At 38.5% G+C, this 25,970-nt stretch overlaps 2 protein-coding genes across 2 annotated transcripts; both read left to right on the forward strand.

The window, feature by feature from the left end:
• Window positions 1-251: 251 nt before the first annotated feature.
• LOC148720879 (uncharacterized) lies at window positions 252-14,576 on the forward strand. Its single transcript, XM_088737689.1, has 2 exons — window positions 252-1,107; window positions 13,621-14,576. The coding sequence occupies exons 1-2, from the start codon at window positions 252-254 to the stop codon at window positions 14,574-14,576; spliced, it is 1,812 nt and encodes a 603-aa protein (XP_088593815.1).
• An 8,433-nt stretch (window positions 14,577-23,009) lies between these two features.
• LOC148720880 (melanocyte-stimulating hormone receptor-like) lies at window positions 23,010-25,044 on the forward strand. The gene has a single exon (XM_088739530.1). The coding sequence runs from the start codon at window positions 23,065-23,067 to the stop codon at window positions 23,998-24,000; it is 936 nt and encodes a 311-aa protein (XP_088595656.1). The 5' UTR covers window positions 23,010-23,064; the 3' UTR covers window positions 24,001-25,044.
• Window positions 25,045-25,970: the final 926 nt, after the last annotated feature.

Consider the following 25,970-nt stretch of genomic DNA (forward strand, 5'->3'; position numbering starts at 1 on the left):
CCTAGTATTAGCACTGCACTGATGAGACTTTTGCTTGTTGGTAAGTGTTCGCTCCTTTCCCTAGTGGTTGGGAGTTTGTCCTGGTTTGTTTTTGTGGTTTCTGAGGATTTTTGTTGGATAAGTGAGTACCTGCCGGGAGGGAAAACTTGCAACTTTCTTCCTCCTTGGCAGTGTTTTTTCTTTTATTCGGGTCGGTCACCCATCCCTTTTTGGGATTTCTTGGGTGGAGCCGAACTTACCTTGGTCTCACAATGGTTGTTGCTTTTAAGAGGTCAATCGACATTGACTGTCGGGGGCTCCCTGAGGGGTTGTCTTTCCCGGACGTCATGCCCTTGATCCTCGGGTTTTTTGAGACTGAGTCTCAATATGGTGTTGCGGCAGTTCAAGCGTGTCCTGGTCGTGTGGCCAGAGTCACTTTTGTTGCTGGTGGTGAGCCTGCTAAGGCTCATTTTGAGGAGTTAGGTGTAGTGGTACTGGATGGGGTGGAGTGTAGGGTGGCTCAGCCCCCGCCCCCCCCTCCCCAGATGTCAACCGTTGTGGTTTCGTGGTTCCCTTTTGAGGGTCCAAATGAAGCCATCACCTCTGCCCTGTCAGCCTATGGCCCCATTAAGAGTTTGAGGCATCAAGTCTGGCCTGATAGACCGTCGGTATCCACAGGGTCTAGGATAGTTTCAATGGTGGTGAAGAAGGAGATTCCAAGGTTTATCTCCGTACGTGGGGCTAGATGTAAGGTTTGGTATAGGGGTCAGCCCCTACGGTGTGACTTGTGTCACAAAGTTGGCCACCGTTCCTCTGAATGCCCTGTCAAGGGTAAATGTTTCAAGTGTGCTAAAGAAGGTCATCTGGCCCGGAATTGTCCCAATCCAGCAATGGCCTCTGCGGCTATCGAGCCTGTAGCTGATCCCGTGGCTGTTCCTCCAGCGGAGATCACTCCCGCCGAAGAAGAGACCCCCGACACTGTTATTGAAGACTCTGAAGATGAAGTTGGTTCATCTCCAGACTCAGATGCAAGCGAAGACCGGTTCGCCTCTTGTGAGGCGACTGGAAATGAGGTTATTATACCAGCAACCGAGGGCTTTGCTAACCCTGCTGACACTGACATGGCTGGTGAAAGTGGTCCCTGGACCACTGTTTCCCGGAAACGCCCTGCTTCCTCTGCTCCCGTTTCAGTTAAGAGGACTCAACAGGCCCCGTCTAAAAGTGCTGCGGTTTCACCCATGAGCGATATCCGCAATAGTGGCCCTGATGTTTTCCTTGAAGTGCCGGAATTGGCAGCCTGTTCTGCAGACCACCGTACAATCCTGTGGGAGATTGCGGTTGATTATCGTAAACCGCCTGATCAGCGAAAACGTTTTTGCCGTTGGACTTCAGATCCCCGCTTTATTGGTTTGAAAGATGAGGACTTTAAGACTGCTATAAAATTTTTCAACAAAAAGTTCCCAAAGTAATTAATTAAGGTCATAAAAAGAAAAACAAAAGAAAATAATTAGTTAAGTAATGAGCGGGTGTGTTTAATTTTTGGGTGTGAGTGTGTTAATTTTTAAGTGAGGTGGGGTTCGATTCCCCAGCGAGTTTGGCGTCTGGTGGCCCTCGTTTCTGGTGGTCCCCTTCCCTAAGGCATTGCACGTAAGCCAATGGGTTGGGATTAGACATGTAGGTCGGCGGGATTGCACCTCCCTTCATCGGGGCCCGGCCGTCCACCTTAAACATAAAAAAAAACTGCACTGATGAGGCCCAGAAGGCCGAAACAGTACTGTCTGCAGTTAGTTATATATATATATATATATATATATATATAACAAGTTAAAAGGCCTCGAGCCAACAGTGACGCCGAGCCAGAAGGATCCAGAAGGATTCACAGTCCAAACCTCGATAAATGGTAGGAGAAATAGTGTGGCACACGAGGACTTACAACTTTGAGTGAAGGAAGACATATACTCAATAAAAAGTCTAAAAAGTTTAACAAAAAACGTTTCGGTCCGAGACCTTCATCAGTTGTAATACAATGACTTCAAAATTCCTTAAATAGATTTATATAGGGCGTGGTAACACATATAAACAAACACAGTAATTACTACGCGAAAAATTATCACTATAAAAAGAAATGGAAAAATTGTCGAATCCACTGAAAATATAAAGGAACCAGCGTTGACTTAAAAGGCGAGAATTGCACTAACATTCCCAATTAACGCTGACTGGAACCTCAAAGGTTCCAGTCGGGCAAAGGTTCCAGGCGGGCATCAAAGGTTCGAGTCTAATCTTTTTATAGTGATAAGCCTGACATACTTTTGTTGATTGATGCCTTGCGAATAAGACTGTGCAGCTATTTTGCTCTGGCAGCGAGATTCGATACCCAATAAATTCACTAGTAGGATCCTCGGTTGTTTCACGCCTTACTGGCTCCTCATACTCCCTAAATAAAAAACGCCTAAATTATATTTTTAAACTGCATGTATTAAGCTTTCTTTTGATGTATAGTTTGTTAGGGTTTTCTTCAAACTAGCGCGCGTACGAACTATTTCTATGGCTGCCCTATGCTTAAAAGATAGTCTTCCCATTTCCGTTGTCGGTTTAGTGATATTTATATTTAAAATCTTTCTTAGATTGTATCTGTGTTCCTGCTTCGAAACTAAGTTATTAAGGTAGTCATTAGAGAGACCATAATATGATTTATAAGTTATGGATAGTACCCTTTTCGTGTAAAAATATGAAATAGGGGACCATCCCCTAAGCTTACACATGTCGTCCATATTGATGTCCCTAGGCAGATTATGGATTAACCTTGCAGCTCGCAGGTGGAAATGCTCCATTTTTTCCATCAAGACCACTGAGCATGAGCCCCATACAGCAATCCCATACAAGACAGATGGAATAATAGTCTTGAAATAAATAGACTCTAGAATAGACTTAGGTAGGAATTTTGTACGTTTTAATATAGCGAGTTTCTAATTAAACGTTTTACAGACAGCCATGATATGTTCTTTCCATGATAAGTTTTGATCGATGGTAAGACCGAGACATTGAGATGACGACTTAAACTTTATGACACTCTGGCCATATTTCAATATTCTAATTTGGTATCGTTGTCGGCATACTATCTGAGGCATTTCATGGAATAAAGCCAGAATGAAAAGTCACAGGAAAATCAGTTCTATTTATACGATGCTAATGTTGGCACGACCACAAACTTTACGGGGAAAACAAACAATCTGCTCTTGCATTTTAATTAAGTAAACTCTTCTGAGGAAGTCTCCTTGTGATTATTATCAAAAGAATAACGTAAAAGCGACTGGCAAATTCTGTTGATACCAAATCTTTCGTTTGATATAACCTGCAAAACAAAGCAATCGCCCTTTAGTCTATAGATCGTAGAGGAGGGGTGTCCTTTTGGCAGTACACATGGATTTGATCTCGGTTAGAAGAAAGGATCTGGAGAATGATGACAATATTGAAATTGTAATGGTGGAAATTTGTCAATTCTCGAAGGATAACGTTTTATTTGGAGTGCGCTACAGATCCCCTAGAGCTGATGTGGAATGTTCGCTCAAATTACGTCAATGTTCGGAGAGAATTGAAACGACTAGATTTGCTACCTCTACCTTGTGGGCGACTTTAATTCCCATGCATAGACAGGCATAGCTTAACTGCTACCTCAAGCGATAAGTGTACTGCTGATTTTTGTGATATGCTTAATGATAATATTTGGTTCAATGTAATTTCAATCCAACAAGAATGCTAAATGAAGCTGATGGCAATATACTTGATTTAATCCTGACTAAAACTCCTGATACGGTTAGTAATGTTGAAGTACTGACTGATCATTTTAATTTTGATCATTTTCCTGTTAGTTTCAATATCAAACTCCTATCTGGTCGTCCTCGTAAGTCTGTCTCAAGGACAAACTACAACTTTAAAAAGGCAAACTTTATTGAACTGAATGAATTATTAAAGTACATCCCTTGGAATTGTGCTTTTTCGGTAGAGGATGTGAATATTTGTACTGAAAGAGTCAACGACTTATTACTAGCTCCAGCAGATATGTGCATTCCAACCTTTACTGTGAAAAAGAAAATTAATCCCCCATGGATCACCAGTGATATTCTTAAGAAGGTCAACAAGAAAAAAAGGTTATGGAGAAAACTAAAGGTTCGTCCATCAGAAGCCCTATGCCGAAAGTTTAAGGAGTTAAGAAGATCTGTCAAACAGTTACTAAGATCTGAATACAAACGATATCTGCAGCATCTGTCCAGTCAACTTAAGATAAACCCGAAACGATTTTGGAGCTACCACTCAATCAAGTCAAAATCAAAACGGCTTCCAGATGTAAACACTTACAACAGAAGATCTGCGACAAAACCTCTAGAGCAAGTCCACTTATTTAATATTCACTTTCACTCAGTTTTTCAGCGTAAACAGAGTACTGGGATACCAGCCCCAATATAAACTAACTTACAAGATCCAAGTACTGATGTCATTACCAACTATGTGGCTTGTGACACTAAAGAAGTTGGAAAACTTCTCAAAGGTCTTAATGCTAATAAGTCTTGTGGGATTGACAATATACCTACTCGTTTACATAAAGAGACTGCTGATACATCTGCAGTTCCTCTGAGTATGCTTTTCAATTTATCTTTCAAACAGTGCTGCCTACCTAAATTATGGAAATCAGCTAATATCACACCTATTCATAAGAATGGTGATCATGAGCCTGTAGAAAATTATAGAGGCATTTTGCTTCTATCCATCATTGGGAAATGCCAGGAAAGAATGGTGTACAATGCTATTTACAATCAAGTTATCAGTTTTGTGCACGATTCCCATCACGGATTCCTCACCGATCGTAGCTGCACTACTCAACTACTCTTGGTACATTATGATTGGTTCAAGGTTTTGGATAAGAGTGGCCAAGTCAATGTAGTGTTTATAGACTTTTCAAAGGCCTTTGACCTTGTCTGTCATGACATTCTTTTAGCCAAGCTTTATAAATATGGTGTCCACGGGGACTTGCTCAACTGGTGTAGGCATTATTCGACAGAACGTCAGCAGCGTATAGTAGTCAAAGGAGAGGCTTCCGATTGGTTAACCGTAACCTCTGGTGTCCCACAGGGTTCTTTGTTGGGACCATAAATTCTTCACAATATACATCAATGATTTACCAGCGGTAATTAGTAAGAACAGCTCAATTGCATTATATGCTGATGATAGCAAAATGTTTAGGGTTATTAATACTCAAGAAGATCTGTCCTCTTTTCAAAGTGACATTCATAAAATATCAGATTGGTGTGAGATGAACAAGATGACAATTAATACTAAGAAATGTAAGATCCTGCGAATAACCAGGAAAAAGGCACCCTTAGTTGGGGAGTATAACATTGAGGGTCAACCTTTGGAATGTGTAAATGTTTATAAAGATTTAGGATTATTTACTGCTAGTGGTCTCTCATGGAACCAGCATATAGATAGAATAACTGCTAAGACCAATAGGGTTTTAAGGTTGGTAAAAAGGACTTGTAGGGACTTCAATGATGTTGAAACCATGAGAACACTTTATTGTAGTCTTGTGAGACCCTTATTGGAATATTCATGCGAAACTTGGAATCCTTATACTAAACGTAACATTGACAAATTGGAGGCTGTTCAGCGAAGAGCTACCAGATGGATCAGTAGGTCTGATGATGATTATGGTACTAGACTATCTAACTTGAAATTGTAGCTATTATCTGATAGGCGGTTCATTAGGGATGTTACGTTTTTGTTCAATGTAATTAATGGCCATTATAACATAGACATTTCCAATAAGCTCATATTTTGTAAGGACAGAAGCATAATTTGAGGAAAAATGACACACAGGACCTTGTCCCAAATTTTAGCAGAACTAACGGTCTCAAATATAGCTTTTTTAACCGTATCGTTAGTGAATGGAATAGCTTACCTAATCACATTAGAGAATCAGATAGTATTGAAACTTTTAAAAAGAATGTTTTAAGTTTTATTAAGGATAAGGATAATTAGGGCATCTATTTTTATATTTCTATATAGTTTTGCTATGTTAAATTTTTTTTAATTAGAGGGGGCATCCCTTGTATGGTGCGTCAGCGCTTTTGGTTGTCTCCTTCTCCACAATTTTTCCTTTTATGGTTTTTATTAACCTTAATTGTAATTAATACTAATTGTTTGTGTATTCTTGTGGAGTGAATTTGTAATAAATAAATAAATAACCTGCAAACAAAGCAAACGCCCTTCAGTCTAAGCTACAAAATGATATCGTCAACAAATCTAACAGGAAGTGGGAAACAAACGAACACATTCAAAGAACTGTCATGTTCTTCCTCTTTGGTGGGTGGATTATAACAACAATTTATTTCTCTCTCAGCCGTCAACATTCTCCTGTCCATCACAGCATTTGTGGGCAATTGTCTCATCCTTGTTGTTCTTCGCAAGGAATCTTCCCTCTTGTACCGTTGTCTGGCAACAATTGATCTATTGGTTGGTCTTGTTAGCCAGCCTCTTGCTGCTACTTATGGGATGTCTGTGGCTCGTGAACGATGGATTTTTTGTCGATACGCTTCTGGGGCAACTTTCATAACGAGCTACGCATTATGTTTGGTGTCTTTATTGACTATGACGGCCATAAGCGTGGACAGATTACTCGCCTTGTTGTTGGGGCTGAGATACAAACATACTGTAACTTTGAAGCGCACATATATTACTCTAGCTGCCTTTTAGGTTCTATCCATTGTCACTGCTCTATTATACATTTTAGATTATCGTATAACTATTTGGTATGGCCGTGTAGTTGGACCATCTTGCATAATTGTCTCAATCGCTTCGTACAGAAAGATTTTCAGCCTCCTCAATCGTCATCAGGCTCAGGTACAAGATCTTGTTCAACAACAGCCGAGCAAACCAAATGCACTGAACATGGCGCAATACAAAAAGGCAGTGTACAGTGCACTGTGGGTGCAGTTAGCATTAGTTGTTTGCTCTGCACCGATCAATTTAGTGGAAATTGTGATCGCTCATAGCAAACGATATCCACCATATTTAGTGGTCTTAAGGCAAATAGCAAGTTGCTTAGTTTTCTTTAACTTGACGTCAAACCCATTTTTTTACTACTGGAAGATAATTGAGGTAAGACAAGCAGCAAAGCAAACAATTAGACAATCACTTTGTCCATGGAGTTAACGGGTTGAAAGGTAAAAAGTAAGATCTGACGGATCGAAACAGACCAATCACGACCGACTTACGCCACTTGAGTCTTACCGCCAATAACATCACGGTAAAACCGCCTCCCGGTTAGCTCAATGGATAGAGCGCTAGACTGTAGTGCGGGAGGTCGAGGGTTCGAGACCCGGACCAACACTCAAGGTCTTAAAATAATTGAGAAGAATTTTCTACCTTTCTATAACATCAAGAAATGGTTAGATATTCTAGTCTTCTCGGATAGGGACGAATAAATGGAGGTCCTGTCTCCTGCAGGGTTGGGGCAAGAGACGTTAATTTCCCACACACGAGATTACTGAGTGATGGATGTCCTCCCCTGGGGTGGGATGGGTGGGTTAGAACAGCAGGTTCACATCAGCTATTACAGCTGCCAATTAATCAACCTGCTTAAACAAATAAATGAACTTCAAGCTTCAATCATTTTACACGAACTGAAATAAGAACATTCTACTGGCAACAACTATTCACTTGACTCTGATGATGACTTCCGCACAGGTTGTGGAAACGTCAGTCACTACCACCGACAACAGTCCTTCTCAGGACTACACTCACCCCGACGATCACACCACACTTTAAAATGTTACCCCCGGGTTCAAACCATTTACTGCAGTATTATTATTGTTATCATTTTTTTATTCGTTATAATATCATCATTTTAAATAATATTTTTAACATCATCACTGTTAATGTCACTCGTAACACTGAGTGGATCGATTTCCGACCTCGACCCTAGACTAATTTGTTATTAAAACAGAATGTTCGTGAAGTTTCTATGACACAGGAAGAATGTTAGGGTACAAGTACCTGCCGCATACATGACACCTTGTGTACATGTAACAACCAAGCTTTTACCTTATCCCAACTACTGTCAAACTGGGGAAATAATTACAAAAGTGTCACCACGCTCTCTCGTACGCGACTGAAATGATTTGTTAGACGGATAATCCTAAATAATTTTAATAGCTTGAAGCGAGGGCATGGTTGAATTTTGAAGGAAAATAGGTGAAATAGCCTAAAGTATTAATTTGGTTCTGTGGCATTTCGCACCTGTCGAGTAATTGTTTCTGTTTCCAATTTTAGTCGGATGTTGGGTGCAAAGAAAAAAACCGGTAATGGGCTGTTATTTACGAAGTCTGCGTTCAAATAGTTTCCGACTAACTATTAACCTTTCATGTCGAATATTCAAGTTTCTGAGTAAGTGTAATTGAGCAAAGCAGGTCAGTTACGTGATCGTGGCTTGGCGGGTGCTGTCAAGAAAAAAATGTCTCTCTTCAGATGCAATTACAAAAAGGCATAGAAAAAAAAAGACAAAACAAAACAAAACAACTGTTTATGAAGTCACGGAATGCTAAAAAAACATTTTCTAGCCTAAATACTGTCTCTCAACTTCAAGAAATGTGATAGCGTTGGGTAGAATTTCATTTAAAATATCCTTTTCAGAAAACGGTAAGTTATTATTTCTCTTTTTAAGCTCGATCGTTCGCTTGAAATTGATTTTCGGAAGCAGAATATAAATAAAGGAAGAAATATTTTAAATTTACGCGTATTATCTACATTATTTGAGACATTTTGCTTCAAAGGAGATACTTTTTTTATGCCATAAGAACTGACACAGTTTCACAAACGTCTGGTATGACTTAAATGCTAAGTAAGACCTACACTAGACATGTAGGTTTGGCAAAAACCTTTATTAGATGATAAAACTTCCTGTTTTTTTCATGTGAAGGCACTTTGCTGAGAAGCTTTCCCGGTGTAGAAGTTTGGTAGCACTCTTTCATATAGAAAAAACAAACAAAGGAAAAGATCGCACCATTTAAAGGCTTAAAATTAATGATATCACTTATGGTTACGTTCTGTTCTTTTTAATAAAGACTTTTAAGTAAAATGTAACTTATGGCAAAAAAGTCCAGAGAAATTATAAGGAATCTCATAAGCTGCTAGTTACGCAGAAACTGGTTCCTCTCAAGGATGACAAAAAATGCAAAACACAGCGATACAATGGGATAAAAAGTGATATGCATCTTCAGAAAAAAGACAGTTTTCACCCACATTTAAAATGTGGTAACTGCTTTTGAAGTCAATATTCTGGATCTTAAAATCAAAGGAAGTTATAGGTGGTTTTGGTGCGTAGGAGTATTCTAAAAGAAATGTTGCATGTTGCAATTTTTAGATAAATTCAAGGAAAAAGGAAACGAACGTTTACTAAGCTTCGCTATAATGACGACAATAGATTTAAAAGGAGGTGGATCACAACTTCAAATATTTCAAGAAGAGCAATGCTCCCCGTCTTTGGTGGATGGGCTTGAACAAAAATCAGTTTCGTTCTTAGCGGTGCATATTCTCCTCTCGGTGACCGCTTTTCTTGGCAATTCCCTTATCCTTGTTGCCCTTCAAAAGGAATATTCCCTTCATCCGCCGTCCAAACTGTTGTATCGTAGTCTGGCCATAACTGACCTGTTGGTTGGTCTTGTTAGTGAGCCTCTCTATGTTACTTATTGGATATTCTTGGTTCAGGAAAACTGGAGTCTTTGTCAATACGCAAGCAACGCAGCGTACATAGCAAGCTATGCATTATGTGGAGTGTCTTTGATGACGATGACAGCCATAATCGTGGACAGACTTCTCGCCCTGTTGTTGGGGCTGAGATACAGACAAATTGTAACGTTGAAACGCACATACATCATTAGAGCTGTTACCTGGGTTATGTCCACTGTCGCTGCTACATGCTTCAAGTTAGATCATCGTATAACGCATTGGTCTGTATATATATCTATACCATTTTGCCTAGGTATCACAATCATCTCGTATACAAAGATTTTCCGCACTCTTAATCGTAATCAGGCACAAGTAGAAGGTCGTTTTCAACAACAGCCGGGCCAACTGAATGCACTGAACATAGCCCGATACAAAAAGGCAGTGTACAGTGCTTTGTCGGTGCAGTTAGCATTAGTAATTTGTTATGCACCATACTCAATGATGGTAGTTGTAATCGCAGACAGTAAAACACATTCGTCACACTTAGTAGTAATATGGAAACTAGCTGTTGTCTTAGTTTACTTTAACTCGACATTAAACCCGTTTCTTTACTGCTGGAAGATTAGTGAAGTAAGACAAGCGGTAAAGCAGACAATAAGACATGTACTATGCTGAGGTTAGAAATGATAATATGTGATTGCATGAGCAGTAATCGTGCATTGAAAAATTCAATGTACTTGTTTCAGCTCCATTGAGAACAGCCAAGGAAAAGTCGAGAAAATAAAAAAATCATTTTACTGACTGTACTATAGTAGAGAAACGTCTCTGGCTGGCATTCTTATGATAAAAAACGTCTTGCAAACGTCTTGCAAACGGATAGAAACATGTTACTGAGAAATTATAACAGAAGAAAATCAAATTTATTCCCTTATAACGATCAAGTTTCGACCAGGATCACAATGCTGTTGTCACAAGAGACCATTATGATGGGAATGTTCTTGTAGCTTTTGCCTTAAATCCGTGTGTAGCGTTATAAGATAACATACAAAAGAATGGGAAATCGCAATAACGATCGCATTTTGTTTCCCTTATTTATTATTGTTTTTTTTTTTTTCATTTTTAAGACAAACATACATTATGGTGGAGCAGTCTAGGTAATTTTACTGAATCCTATAAGCTGCAAATTACTGAGAAATTGGATTCTCTAAAATAAAAGCAAAATCCAGCCATACAATTAGATAAAAAGTAACATGTATCTTTACAAAACAGACACTTTTCATCTGCATTTCAAAACAAGAAACACTGCCTTCAGTTTATTTGGATCTTGGTACCAAATTAAGGTTTGGAAGTGTGGGTGAAGTCTAAATTAAACATTCCTTGCTGCAATTTTTAGCGGAGCCCATACTCATAGAAAAAGGTAGTAAAAACAGTAACCCATCAAGCAGAAAAAAGTTGGTGGAATTACCAAAATTTGATAGGTTATGACTGTGCGTCCGTGCGTACAAGGTGCTACTTTCAGCTTGAGCGGCCGACTGCATTGCAGGCTCGAAACTCGTTAGGGGAACGGAGAAGGAGACCTTAAATTTGACCTAACTTTAGCCCCAGCCCCTCTCTGTCTAATCGTTTGAGAACAAAGTTACACTTATGAAGTAAAAGCCCCACTATAGCAGAGTCCATGGTGAAATTCATTTGGCAGCACAATTTACCAATGAAGTTTTACAGCACTTTGAAAATGCCACCTAGCAGGGTGAATGCTTGGTGCACCATAGGCCACAGATGGGACCCCCTCCTGAAACTCCAGAACAAACAGTCAGAGAAGTGAGCGAAAGAGGCTTTTGAAATATCTTGTCACACTCAACTTCTGTGCTAAGTTTCAGCCAAATCGGTTGACTACCACTTTTGGCCCCTGGAACACTTTCTCAGACAGGGACACTTAGGGAAAATAGCAAGTTGCTTAGTTTTCTTTAACTTGACACTAAACCCGTTTCTTTACTGCTGGAAGATAGGTGATAAGACAAACAGCAAAGCAAACAAATGGACAATCACTTTGTCCAGGAGTTAAAGGACTTTTGACATTTGTTATCTAATTTTTAGAGATTCAACCAGAGATTGTCCGTAGACAACCTTTTTGAAACCACCTATATGTTTGATTCGTACCATCATGCCCTCTCCCACGTGACTGAAATGACTTTTTAGATGGATAATCCTAAATAATGTTAATAGCTTTACGGGAGTGCAGGGTTGAATTTTAAAGGAAAATAAGTGAAATAGCCTAAAGCATTAATTTGGTTATGTGGCATTTCGTACCTGTCGAGTAATTGTCTCCATTTCCAATTTTCGTCGGATATGAGGCGCAAAGAAAAAACCCAGTAAGGGGCTGTCATTTACGAAGTCTGCGTTCAAATAGTTTCCGATTTATTAACGTTTCATGTCGAATATTCAAGTTCAGCTTCCTGAAGCTGATCATCATTTTAAAGGTCTTTATAAATAAAAGCTGATACCAACAATTTATTATTTATCCTATCAAGGACACTTTTCCTTAGTATTGGTAGCTTTTACACTATGGTGTAAAAGCACAAAGTTTTATATTTCTACCTGGTAGTGCAAATTCATTCGAAAATTAAAGTTAACCAGTGGGATAGACACGTAGTTTTGACGCAGAACAATTTTAGGTGATAAAGATCCCTGCCTCACCAATTATGAAAGATAAATTGCAAGAAAATCTTCCTTGCGGGTAAGAATATTTCTATCGTTCATGATGCTACAAAATAAAGGTATTCAGTGGATCTATGGAGGGATCTTTTAGAGTTTATAGACGGGATAATATGACATAGCATTACCTGTTGAAATTCATAAATGGTGATATTTAAAGCTACTGGGAAGAAATTGGTATCTCTTGTAACAGAATAAGCATTATTTAATACATGAGTGAACGTTGCTGAGGACGTTTCTGGGTAAGTGTAATTAAACAGAGTGAGGTTTACGTGATCGTAGCCTGGCAGGTGCTGTCAAGGAAAAAATATCTCTCTTCAGATTCAATTGCAAAAAGGCATTAGAAAAAAAAAAAAACAATTGTTTATGAAATGCTGGAGAATATTTTCTAGCCTAATTATTGTCTCTCGACTTCAATATATGTAGTAGTCTTAGGCAGAATTTCATTTAAAATCTCCTTTTCAGAAAACGGTAAGTTATTATTTCTCTTTTCATGCTCGGTCGTTCGCTAGAAATTGATTTTCGGAAGCAAGCTATAAACAAAGGAAGAAATATTTTATATTTACGCGTACTATCTGCATTGTTTGAGACATTTTGCTCCAGAAGAGTTTTTGCTTATGCCATAGTCAAATTACGACACCAGTGCCAAAAATGCCTGGTATGTCTTAAATACTAAGTAAGACCTGTACTAGTCATGTAGGTTTGGCAAAAACCTTTATTTGGGAATAAAACTTCTTGTTTTTTTCATGTGAAGACAATTCGCGGAGAAGCTTTCCAGGTGTAGAACGTTGGTCGCACTCTTTCATATAGAAAAAAAAAAAAAACAACAACAACCGAAAAGATCGCACCATTCAAGACTTACAATTATTGATATTACTTATGGTTACGTTCTGCTCTTTTTAATAAAGACTTTTAAGTAAAATGTAACTTATGGCGAAAAAGTCCAGAGAAATTAGAAGGGATCTAATAAGCTGCTAGTTACGCAGAAACTGGTTCCTCTCACGGGTGACAATAAATGCAAAACACAGCGATGCGATCGGATAAAAAGTGACATGTGTCTTAATCAAACAGACAGTTTTCACCTACATTTGAAATGTGGTAACTATGTTTTTGAAGTCAATATTCTAGATTTTAAAATCAAAGCAAGGTATAGGGGTTTTTTTTTCGTAGGAGTGGTCTAAATAAAATTTTGCTTGTTGCAATTTTTAGATAACTTCAAGGAAAAACGTATAATGAGGACAAAAGATTTAAAAAGAGGTGGATCACATACTCAAACATTTCAAGAAGAGCATTGCTCCCCCTCTTTGGTAGGTGGGCTTCAACAAGAATCAGTTTCGTTATCAGCGGTGCATATTCTCCTCTCGGTGACCGCTTTTCTTGGCAATTCCATTATCCTTGTTGCCCTTCGAAAGGAATCTTCCCTTCATCCGCCGTCCAAACTGTTGTATCGTAGTCTGGCCATAACTGACCTGTTGGTTGGTCTTGTTAGTGAGCCTCTCTATGTTACCTATTGGATATTCTTGGCTCAGGAAAACTGGAGTCTTTGTCAATACGCAAGGGACGCATACCACATAACAAGCTATGCATTATGCGGAGCGTCTTTGATGACGATGACGGCCATAAGCGTGGACCGGCTTCTCGCCCTGTTGTTGGGGATGAGATACAGACAAATTGTAACGTTAAAACGCACATACATCATTGCAGCTACCCTGTGGGTTATACCCACTGTCGCTGCTTTATTCATCAATTTATATCATAATATAACGAATTGGTATGAATATATAGTTATACCATCTTGTCTAGTTATCACAGTCATCTCGTACACAAAGATTTTCCGCACTCTCAATCGTCATCAGGCAGAAGTGCAAGGTCGTGTTCAACAACAGCCGAGCCAACCAAATGCACTGAATATGGCGCGATACAAAAAGGCAGTGTACAGTGCACTGTGGGTGCAGTTAGCATTAATTGTTTGTTATGCACCATACTTTATAGTGGCAATTGTAATCGCTGAAAGTAAAAGATATTCATCACACTTAGTGGTATTAAGGGGAGCAGCAGGTATCTTAGTTTACTTCAACTCGACATTAAACCCGTTTCTTTACTGCTGGAAGATTAGTGAAATAAGACAAGCGGTAAAACAGACTATTAGAGAAGCACTATGCTGAAGTTAGAAATAATAATATGTGATTGCAAGGGCAGTTATCGCCCATAGAAAAGTTCAATGTACTTGTTTCAGTTCCATCGAGAACAGCTAAAGAGAAGTCGAGTAAAAAAAACTCATTTTACTGAATGTATTAAAGTAGAGGAAAGTCTCTGGTTGGCATTCCTGATGATAAACAACGTATTGCAAACGGATAGAAACATGTTCTTGAGAGGTAGATAGGAGATGGGATTTTTTCCTATCTTTTTAAAAACAGCGTTAGTCAAATAAAGATTTAGGAGAGACTTTTCAGCTTCAGGAAGTAGGCAGTTTGCTGTAAGAGCCGGTTTACAAGTCAGCCGGTAAGCGAGATCAACATTTTTATCATGTGGTAATCCCTAAATCAATTTCCTTTTTTTTAAAATCAAACTTAACCATGATTATCACTGTTTCTCATAGAGTTGTCTTTAAAGTAACAATCTTTAGCCAAAGACAAATTTACTGAAATTACAGCCGGAGAAAATCAAATTTATTCTCTTATTTTGATCGGGTTTCGACCGGGATCAGAATGCCGTTGCTACAGGAGACCATTATGATGAAAAGGTTCTTGTAGCTTTCACCTTTAATCCGAGTGTAGCGTTTCAAGATAACGCAAAAAAGAAAAAAGAAATCGAAATAACGATCACATTACAATCACTCAATCGCAAAATAATGAAGTGCGCATAATGACATGTAGATCTTCGGTTCAGAATACCGCAGGCACGCAGTTAGGCATTACACGAGGGCGTGAACTTCGACGAGAATCTAATTTTTAGCAAACATATTAGCGAATTATGCAAGAAGGCCAGTCAAAAGGTGGGCGTTCTCGCCAGGTTGAGAAACTTGGTTACTACGGAGACTAAACTATTACTATATAAAACTGCTATTATGCCATATCTCATATGGCATTTCTGTAGGGCGTCGGATGCAAGGAAAGTTGAAAGAATTCAAGAGCGAGCACTGAGGATAGTCTATAGTTCACATCCAGAAACGTAAATGAGCTTATTAGATCGTGCTAAACTACCTACCCTTCTTAATAGGAGATTGCAAGATATAGTTATACTTATGTATAAGGTTAAATATAGGCTAGTTCCTGATTTCATTTGTGACATTTATAGTCCTAAGTCTTGTAAATATAATTTAAGAAATCAAAATGTTTATATGCCTAGGTTTAATTCTGTATTCTATGGTAAACACTCTCTTAGATATCTTGGACCATTTCTATGGAACAAACTAAAAAAAAAAATCACTGAAATTAGTAGCCTCTCTAGGTTTAAGTTCCATATTAGACGTAAGGATCCTACCAAACTGATAAATGGTAACAATTGCTCCGCGTGCGTAATTTGTACCTTACGTGATATAATCTATAGCTTATTTCTTATAATTAATTAGGTTATTCATCTACGTTGCTCCGCGTGCGTAATTTGTATCCCTTACGTTATATAATCTATAGCTTATTTCTTATCATTAATTACGTTATTCATCAACGTTGTGTCCCCAATTAGCTTCAGCTAAATACATTGACACATGAATAAAGTTCATCATCATCATCATCATTATCATCTAAAAATACTCCTTTTTTTCTTCATTTCAATAGAGTTATATTGTACCGTTGTCTGGCAGCGACTGATCTGTTGTTTGACCTTGTTAGCCAGTCTCTTGCTGCTACGTATGGGATGTCTGTGGTTCGTGAACGATGGGTTTTTTGTCGATACACATCAGAGGCAACTTTCATAACAAGCATATGTTTGGTGTATTTATTGACTATGACGGCCATAAGCTAAGCGTGGACAGACCTCTTACCTTGCTGTTGGAGCTGAAATACAAACATATCGTAGCTTTGAAGCGCACATATTTAACAAATAGTAAACACCACAGCGTACACTATTGAGTTATGATGCACGCGGGAGGTTGCTAAGCACGAAAGAAGCGGAAGAGTCGCGCGAGGTGATAGCCGAGAGCGACTCTAGCTTCTTGATTTTGTTATTAAAACAGAATGTTTGTGAAGATTCTACGGCACAGGAAGAATGTTAGGGTACAAGTACCTGCCGCATGCATGAAAGCTTGTGTACATGTAACAAGCAAGCTTTTACCTCATCCCAAGTACTGTCAAATTGAGGAAATAATTACAAAAGTGCCATCACGCCCTCATACACGTGACTGAATGATTTGTTAGAGGGATAATCCTAAATAATTTTAATAGCTTGATGGGAGGGCATGGTTGAGTTTTGAAGGAAAATAAGTGGAATTGCCGAAAGCATTAATTTGGTTATGTGGTATTTCCTACCTGTCGAGTGATTGACTCCGTTTCCAATTTTGGTCGGATGTGAGGCGCAAAGAAAAAAAGCCGGTAATGGGCTGTCATTTACGAAGTCTGCGTTCAAATAGTTTCCGACTTAATAACGTTTCACGTCGAATATTCAAGTTTCTGGGTAAGTGTAATTAAACAAAGTCAGCTTTACGTGATCGTGACCTAGCAGGTGCTGTCAAGGTAACAATATCTGTCTTCAGATGCAATTACAAAAAGACATTAAGAAAAAAAAACAAAACAACTGTTTGTGAAGTCACGAAACGCTTAAGAATATTTTCTAGCCTAAATACTGCCTCTCAACTTCAAGAAATGTGGTAGTGTTGGGTAGAATTTCATTTAAAATCTCCTTTTCAGAAAACGGTAAGTTATTATTTCTCTTTTCATGCTCGATCGCTCGCTCGAAATTGATTTTCGGAAGCAAAATATAAACAAAGGAAGAAATTATTCATATTTACGCGTACTATCTACATTGTTTGAGACATTTCGCTTCAGAAGAGAGAGGTTTTTTTATGCAATAGTAAAGTTATGACAGCAGCGTTTGATACATCTTAAATCAGTGTTAAGTAAGGCCTATAGTAGACATGCAGGTTTGGCGCAGCCCCTAACAGTTTGTTTAGAAACTATCAGCCTTTATCCAAATTTATCAAGCTATTTAGAGGTAAATCAATTCGAATATCTTAAAAGAGTTGGGTATCTTTCGCACTGTTAAAATACTGATATACTGAATACTGAATACTGATGTCTCTATTGATTCCTGTTGTTGCTATCTCATCCTTGAGGCACCCATTCTCCATCATGCTACTGTTTGGGTGCCTCTGGTTCACGAACAATGGAATCTTTGTCGATGCGCATTTGACGCCACCATCCTCACAAGCCGTGCATTATGTGGAGTGTCGTTGATGACGATAACGGCCATAAGCGTAGAAAGACGTCTCGCCCTGCTGTTAGGGCGGGTGCCAGACAAATCGTAACTTTGAAACGCACATATATCCTTGTAGCTACCTTTTGGATTGTATCTACTTTCACTGTTTTATGCCACACACCAGATTGCCTATACTCATTTCGTATGGCCATATAGTTATGCCATCTTGCCTTGTTATTTTAGTCGCCTGGTGTATGAAGATTTTTCGGGGTCTCAGTTATCTCCAGGCTCAATTACAAGATCTTGTTGAACAACAGCCGAGCCAAAAAAGCAGTGTTCAGTGCACTGTGGGTGCAGATAGCATTGGTAGTTTGCTATGCACCATCCTTTATAGCGGCAATTGTAATCGCTGACAGTAAAACATATTCATCACACTTATTAGTATTAAGGGGAGCAGCAGGTGACTTAGTTTACTTTAACTCGACTTTAAACCCATTCCTTTATTGCGATGAGATAAGTGAAGTAAGACAAGCAGTGAAGCAGACAATCAGACAAGCACTTTGCTGTCTATGGAGTTAGGTCTTCCTCGACTCATATATAATACTTTTAAAGCTGAAAGTGATTACACAATTATTGTATGAAAACACTCGTTAAATTTAACAAATAGAGAAGCCTTGACTATGCTCTGTTCTGTAGTAAAGCCCGTAAGAAGCGGCTAGTAGCCTCGTCATGGGTCATTGACACGTATTCCCGTCCGTTGTCGTCTAACAAGAACTGGAAGCTTTGCTTCGTCAACTGTAGTAGACCTTCGCGTCCTCAACGACACCACTACAAGGTTATATGAAGCCAGATATTCCGTACAAGACCCCAAGGATTGTCTCCCCAAACTGGATTTAACGACTGCAGGTTTTGGAGGTCAGGTACTTGAATTGGAGGTTTGTGTTTCGTGTACTGTGTTTCCTTTGTTCTCGCGCTTGTTTCGCTTTATTTGACTCCGGAAGAGCTTGTTTGACACTTGGAAATCTGTACCTTTTGAAATAGAAACTATCCTGTTAAATGGCGGGTTGTTGAGGTATCTTTCAATTGCATTTCGCAATCCAAGAAGGGATGACCTTGAATACAATACACCATCTTTTGTTCGCGCTTCTGAACTGATTCGTTCTTCAGTGCATAATATGAAGCATGCAGTAATTTTACAGTCGAGCTTGAAAGGTGGCTAAGAGTTGCTAAAGTCGGAGCTTACCAAAACCAAAGGTTTATAAGTTATGGTAATAATGGTAAAAAGTAGTAAGTAATAAATTGTTCTTCAAGTCAGTAATAAATTTTGACAACCTATCCCGGGCTTTTATTTATCACCTCGATCAATAAATAGTCGTGTTTATTTCAATAATGAAAAATAACTGTCAAAATTACCAAACGAGAATCGCTCATCACTGTAGAGAATTACAGGAGGAAAATTCAATAACTTTCCTTTTACATGAAAGTTTACCTAACACGAAGGTATTTTACTCGTCTGATTGTGAACAAATCGGATCTAGGGTCTACTAGGCTACCTTTGGCTTGTCATTATCCGGGGTAATCACTACTGGCGAGTTCGCCGGCGAAAGGAGGAGAAAAACCAGAGAATAGAAAAACAAATTGTAGAAACAGAAAATGGTTTACTGGCGTAATCGATGTTTTTGTTAACTATTTCGTTTCAAGTACTAGTCAGAAACATAGCTGAGAGAGAAAAGCTCGAAAGCGCAATTAAATACTCAGGTAAATTCGAATATTTTAAAACAAGTTCGTAGCTGTTACGAAAATTTGAATTTAAATAGTTTGATGAGTTCGGAAATTGTCAAAAAGTTCAACTTTTCCGAGACTGAGTGCAATCGCCAGCTTAAATAATTTATTTTGCTTGCTAAGGCCGCAATGATTCAAATTTCAACTGACTCCTAAAAAATGATATGAACACTTGATAAGCATCCAGCCAATGAAATTTTAATGACAGATGTCTCCATATCTACCCTATAGTTTATTTCGTAACTAAGGTATCTCGCAGGTTGAGGGCGTTTTCTGACACAAAAAAGAACTTCCGACGCATTTTAACTGCGTAAACGCTGGTGGGGAATTCTAATCGTGAACTTTCCTTAGGAAGTAGGGCTTCAGTAGTCGTTGGTGGGCGTGGTCATTAGGGAAGTTGCAGTTTTCTTCGTTTACATTAACTCGACGTTAAATCCATTTCTTTACTGCTGAAAGATCAGTGAAGTAAGACAAGCAGTGAGGCAGACAATCAGACAAGCACTTTGCTGTCCACGGCGCGGAGTTAGATCTTTCTCGAGTTGTATTTTTATTCGTGCTCTCAATGCTGAGAGTGATGAAGTCACGTCACGTATGTTATTAGAAATATTGTTGTTCAAGGTTTTTACATAGTCTGTTGTGAATATTTTACTCGTTAATTTTTGTTTTGTTACGTTGTGAATATTTTCCTTAGTTTATGTTTCCTTACGTTGATTTACGTGACGCAAAGCCCTCTGGGGCTCTCGCTTCTAATCGGGTAATCATTAACACAAAATGGCTTGTTGTGTAAGCTAGAAAGCCTTTTTTAACTAAGAAAACTAAAAGTAAGGTAGAATTTAAAGAGAATTAGCTACCAATGATCAAGAATACGACAAGGCATATTTGAAGAAAGATAAGCATACATGTTTAATTAATCTTCTTTTAGCAATATAAAAGTATTGGATAAAACTTCGAAGAGTAGTTTGTGAGAGTGTTTCAAGGTACTTCTTATCGAGTTGTATTGGTTCACCTTTAGTCTCGAGCTTGTTTTGTCATCAGAAAAATGTCCGTAATGCTTTTGAATATGCAGAGTGGTTTCGTTGCTTGTGTATATACCCACCGGTACTTTAAAGTGCACCTAAACTCAGAAATTTTTTTTTACGCTTAACGAAATAAGCGTATTTTTTGGAGTATTTCTGTGCAAAAATTGTTTAATTTGCTCAAATCTTTAATTTTCTGTGCCCAGTCAAAATACGGAAAATCGGCCGCCATCTTGCCCTACGACCGAGTTTAAAGAGGAATGGCTCTAGCGGGTAATGTGGCGTCAAATCGAGAACACGAAAGTCTGCATTTGACACATTTTCACTTGTTTGGGAAGGTTGTCGTCGATATTGTTCGAAATATGCCGACTAGGTGTGTTGTATGAGGAATGTATGAAGCGCGATACCTTCTTGCAAATTTCGCATGTTGCTACATCCTCCTACAACACACTTAGTCGGCCTATTTTCGGACAATATCGACTACAACCTTCCCAAACAAGTGAAAATGTGTGAAATGCAGACTTCCGTGTTCTCGATTTGACGCCACATTACCCGCTAGAGCCATTCCTCTTTAAACTCGGTCGTGGGGCAGGATGGCGGCCGATTTTCCGTATTTTGACTGGGCACAGAAAATTGAAGATTGAGCAAATAAAAAAATTTTTGCACAGAAATACTCCAAAAAATACGCTTATTTCTTTAAGCGAAAAAATTTTTAGGTTTAGGTGCACTTTAAATAATGGGTATAAAATAGAATTGACTTTAACCGGTTGTTTGGAAATTTCTTCACTTTCAGATCGATCAATATCCTGAAACTACATGTTACGGCCGAAAAGGGAATTCGAATGAGGAATATTATCAGCTTTAAAAGTTCATTAATTCAAAGGGTTCCTCTACTCCAGCAGGTCGCTAATTCGGTTTATTTTCTAGTTGTTCCTAAGTTATACTAATTATAGAAATGAATAAAAGCTGATAGTTTCTAAAGAAACTGTTTGGAGCTGCGTCGGTGGGGGTAACGAAATAATTTGGATATATCAACAAAGTTGAAATGGTAAATTGGCTACCGTAACGATTGCAAAAGCTGACATTTCGAGCGTTAGCCCTTCGTCGGAGCGAATAGAGGAATTGTGGGTTGTGCGTGCTTTCTGCCTTTAAAAGCACGCACAACCCACAATTCCTCTATTCGCTCCGACGAAGGGCTAACGCTCGAAACGTCAGCTTTTGTAATCGTTACGGTGGCCAATTTACCATTTCAACTTTGTTGAGATATCCAAATTATTTCGTTACTCCCACCGACGCAGCCCCAAACAGTCTCTTTTAGATCATCTACTCTCTTATCTTTATGTGAGGAGGAGGAAACTCAAGGCTACTTGATCTTTACCTTTAGTTATACTTTAATCAATGGATAATAAAAAATCGTCCAAATCATTTAAATACAAAATACTTTGAAATAAAATACCAAATTATACTAATTATAGGTCTACCGCTTTCGAGAGGTTAACTACTCCAATATTTCCACTCTCTTTTCAAGCTTTTTTGTAGTTCAGAATTGAGTACAATACACAAAGAATATTTTTACTTTATTATCGGCCCTAGCAGAAAATAACAGCATATCAAAGAAAGTTCCCTTATTCATATTGCATTTTCAAACAGTATTATAGCTGACGTGTTTTGTGCTTACCAAGGGATTTGACTTAAGTGCTAATTCGTATTTAAATTCAGCTTTGGTAATTGATTGATATAAACAGTTGAGAGCCGTCCACATATAATTGCTTAGTAGTTTAGCTGAGGTCGCTATTTGGAATAAAGAATTAAACAAATTTCGATTCCACGTTGGTTTAACATTAAGTTGAGAACTTTTTCCATTTTCAGCTTGCCGAGTCTGATAATTATTAGTGTCAACTTACCACACAAACAATATGGCACTTAATAAGATTCCTATCAACTTAAGTTGATCCAAGTAAAGAGGGTCTGTTTGTCGCACTGTGCAATGGGAGGAGAAATATTAAAAGATGTCTCTACAATTGCCCCTTATTGTTATATTGTCATATCTAAGATAATCACTTACAATCTGTTGGCGAAAGGAGAAGAACAAATAGAAAATGTAAAAGAAAGAAACGGCAGCAATTCTTTGTTCTTTTGTTTTGCCCTAGTTTCGTCGGAGACGAAACGGAGGTGGAAGAGCCACAAAAGGTTATAAATTACACAGTTGAATTCAAATATTCTAAAATAGGTTTGTATCTGCGTCCAGAGGTGTCCATACCGATTAATTTGAAATCACTATATGCATTCGAAAACCTGAACTGATTGACATGGGTTGGACATCCTTAGCTTGAATCTTCTTTATTTTTCTTTCTCAGACGTTTTTCAAACGAATAAACAATTATAAGGAGGTTATATAATTACTAAGTAGGAAGTAATGTTTTTTCGCTGTTTAGATGAAATATTTCTCGTTGCAATCCCAGATAACCTCAGTGCAAGAAAAAGGAGACGAGAAAACAGAAGAATGTCGACCAATTTCACTGAAGGTGGAACACAGACCAAGACATCTCAAGAACTGTATTGTTCCCCCTCACTAGTTCAACAAGAATCAAAAATTTCTTTCCTAACAGTCCACATTCTCCTCTCCATCACAGCATTTCTTGGCAATTCTCTTATCCTCGTTGCCCTTCACAAAGAGTCATCCCTTCATCCGCCGTCCAAACTCTTGTATCGTTGTCTGGCAGCAACTGATCTGTTGGTTGGTCTTGTTACCCAGCCTCTCGTTGCTAGTTTATGGCTTTCTGTGACTCACGAACAATGGAATCTTTGTCGATACGCATTTGAAGCCTCCTCCCTCACAGGCTATACATTATGTGGAGTGTCTTTGATGACGATGAGGGCCATAAGCGTGGACAGACTTCTCGCCCTGCTGTTGGGGCTGAGATACAAACAAATTGTAACTTTGAAACGCACATACATCATTATAGCTAGCTTTTGGATTGAATGTACTGTCGCTGCTTTATGCTACACATTAGATTACCGTATACCCATTCTGTACTTCTCTATATTAATACCATCTTGCCTTGTTATTTCAGTCGCCTCGTATATAAAAATTTTTCGGGGTCTCAGTCGTCATCAGGCTCAAGTACAAGATCATGTCCAACAACAGTGGAGCCAATCAAATACCCAGAACATTGTGCGATACAAAAAGGCAGTGTACAGTGCATTGTGGGTGCAGTTAGCATTAGTAGTTTGTTATGCACCAAACTTTATACTGACAGTTGTAGTCGTTTGCAGTAAAACATATTCATCAGACCTAGTAGTAATATTGGAAGTAGCAATTGCCTTAGTTTTCTTTAACTCGACTTTAAACCCGTTCCTTTACTGCTGGAAGATAAGTGAAGTAAGACAAGCAGTGAAGCAGACAATTAGACAAGCACTTTGCTGTCCATGGAGTTAGGTCCTCCTCAACTTATAAAGAGTACTTTCGAAGCTGAAAGTGATTACACAGTTGTTGCATGAAAACGCCCGTCAAATATGTTATTGGATAGGAAGAAATCGAAAGCTCAAATAATACTGCTGCTTGAGGCATGTACACAGTCTGTTGTAAATATTTTCCCCGTTAATTCTTGTTTTTTATGTTATAAATATTTCCCCTGTTAATTTATATTTTTTAGGCTGATTTATGTCAATCATCGAACAATACTTTTGATTTCTGTCGCGCAAAGCTCTGTGAGGATCTCACGTCTAATCGAGTAATCATGATAACAAAATGGCTTGTTGTGTACACCATGCAAATAGCTGAAAGAAGGCAATGGAAACACTAACCATATCTTTGCAAGACTGTTGTTCGTGTTAGCTAGCCACCAATGATCATGAATACAGTAAGGTATAATTGAAGAAAGATATGCATGCATTTTACTTTCATGATTAATCTTCTTTTAGAAATATAAAAGTATTGGGTAAAAAATTCAAAGAGTAGTTTGAGGGATCTTTTAATTTCAAAGTTCCTTTCCTAATTTAAAGGAAGCGACTTGTTATTGACGCCATATTACCAAACGAGTTGCGTTGGTTGACATTTAGTCTCGAAATTGTCTTGTTATCAGAAAAATTTCTGTAATGCTTATGAATATATAGAGATGGTTCCGTTGCCTGCGTATGTTAAAGTTGCACCGCCCTCGCGGGAGCCTGGCCGTTCGCCTTAAACATAAAAAAACTCCAGGTATCCTTTGCGGATAAAAGGAAGATTCCATGTGAACGGCACTTAGGATAAGAGAACTGCTTAGAAAAGCTGTGAGGGAGTGGCGAATGTTGACAGTAGACAAATAAATTGGTTACTGTTTTACCTAAAAATCTTCCTCATTAGAGTTCCCTTTTCTTAAAGACTCCTTATATGAACTGCTTACCCTGTCAAAAGACATGTCTGTTTTCCTTCTGAGATGTACGTGATGGAACCCTGCTTTGGTCATCACCCTTGTCACCAGCGTTTAGTCATTAAAAATTCCGGCGCGAAAACCTTTTAAATGGGAAACAGACCAATTGTTTTCAGCGTTCATTGATGTGCCTTGTATTTACATTATCAAATAAACGGAGACAATTTGTGAGTTAAAAGCAAAGTAAAGGCCGGTAATTTTTCCAATTAAGCTGAACAAATTCAAGTTTCTTACTTCCTCATTAGTTTTGACCGGCTCGTATCGCAATATGACGGTAACGTCAACTGCTTTATTTTAGAAAGAAGGAATCAAAATTGTTTTACCGTCAAGGAACAAATTCTTCAATAAGATATTCTTCACCACAACCTTAAGACCAGACTTTATTAACGTTAACAAGAAAGTTAGACAAGAGGGCAAAACCCAGCTAAAAGTATGGTTAGCTTTCCTTTACCATGCATGAATGCATAGCTCCGTTTCTTTTATGTACTGTTGTATTTATGGCGAGTGCCGTCGCTTGAAAAACATTTTAAAACGTGGTTCTAGTGTTTCCGTTCGCTTTCTTTAAAAGATATAAGGAACAACTTGCTCAATAAATAACTTCAACCAAATTCACTCTCACCTTCTGTTATATTACTGGTCACCATAATTTATCAGTTCATCAGTAAGGCAGTGGTACACTAAGAAAAAGCTATTATCATCCTCCAGGGACGCTTCGCTTAGCGAGTTTGTGCAAACTATCTTCCCCACCTAACGTGCAAACAATAAAAGGAAGATTCCTTGCGAACGGCACTTAGGATAAGAGAGCTGCCAAGAGAAGCTATGAGGGAGAGGCGAATGTTGACTGCAGACAAACAAAATTAATTGATTACTGTTGTAATCCATCAATTAGCGAAGGGGAACGTGACTGGTAATAAAATATATGCTGCGTTCCACCTCGTGTCAGATTTTGGTCACGTTCTTCTGACAATCCAGTCCAATGAAGAGCCATCTCCAGTTT

Source organism: Stylophora pistillata, chromosome 11 (genome assembly GCF_964205215.1).
Source record: "Stylophora pistillata chromosome 11, jaStyPist1.2, whole genome shotgun sequence".
NCBI lineage: Eukaryota > Metazoa > Cnidaria > Anthozoa > Scleractinia > Pocilloporidae > Stylophora > Stylophora pistillata.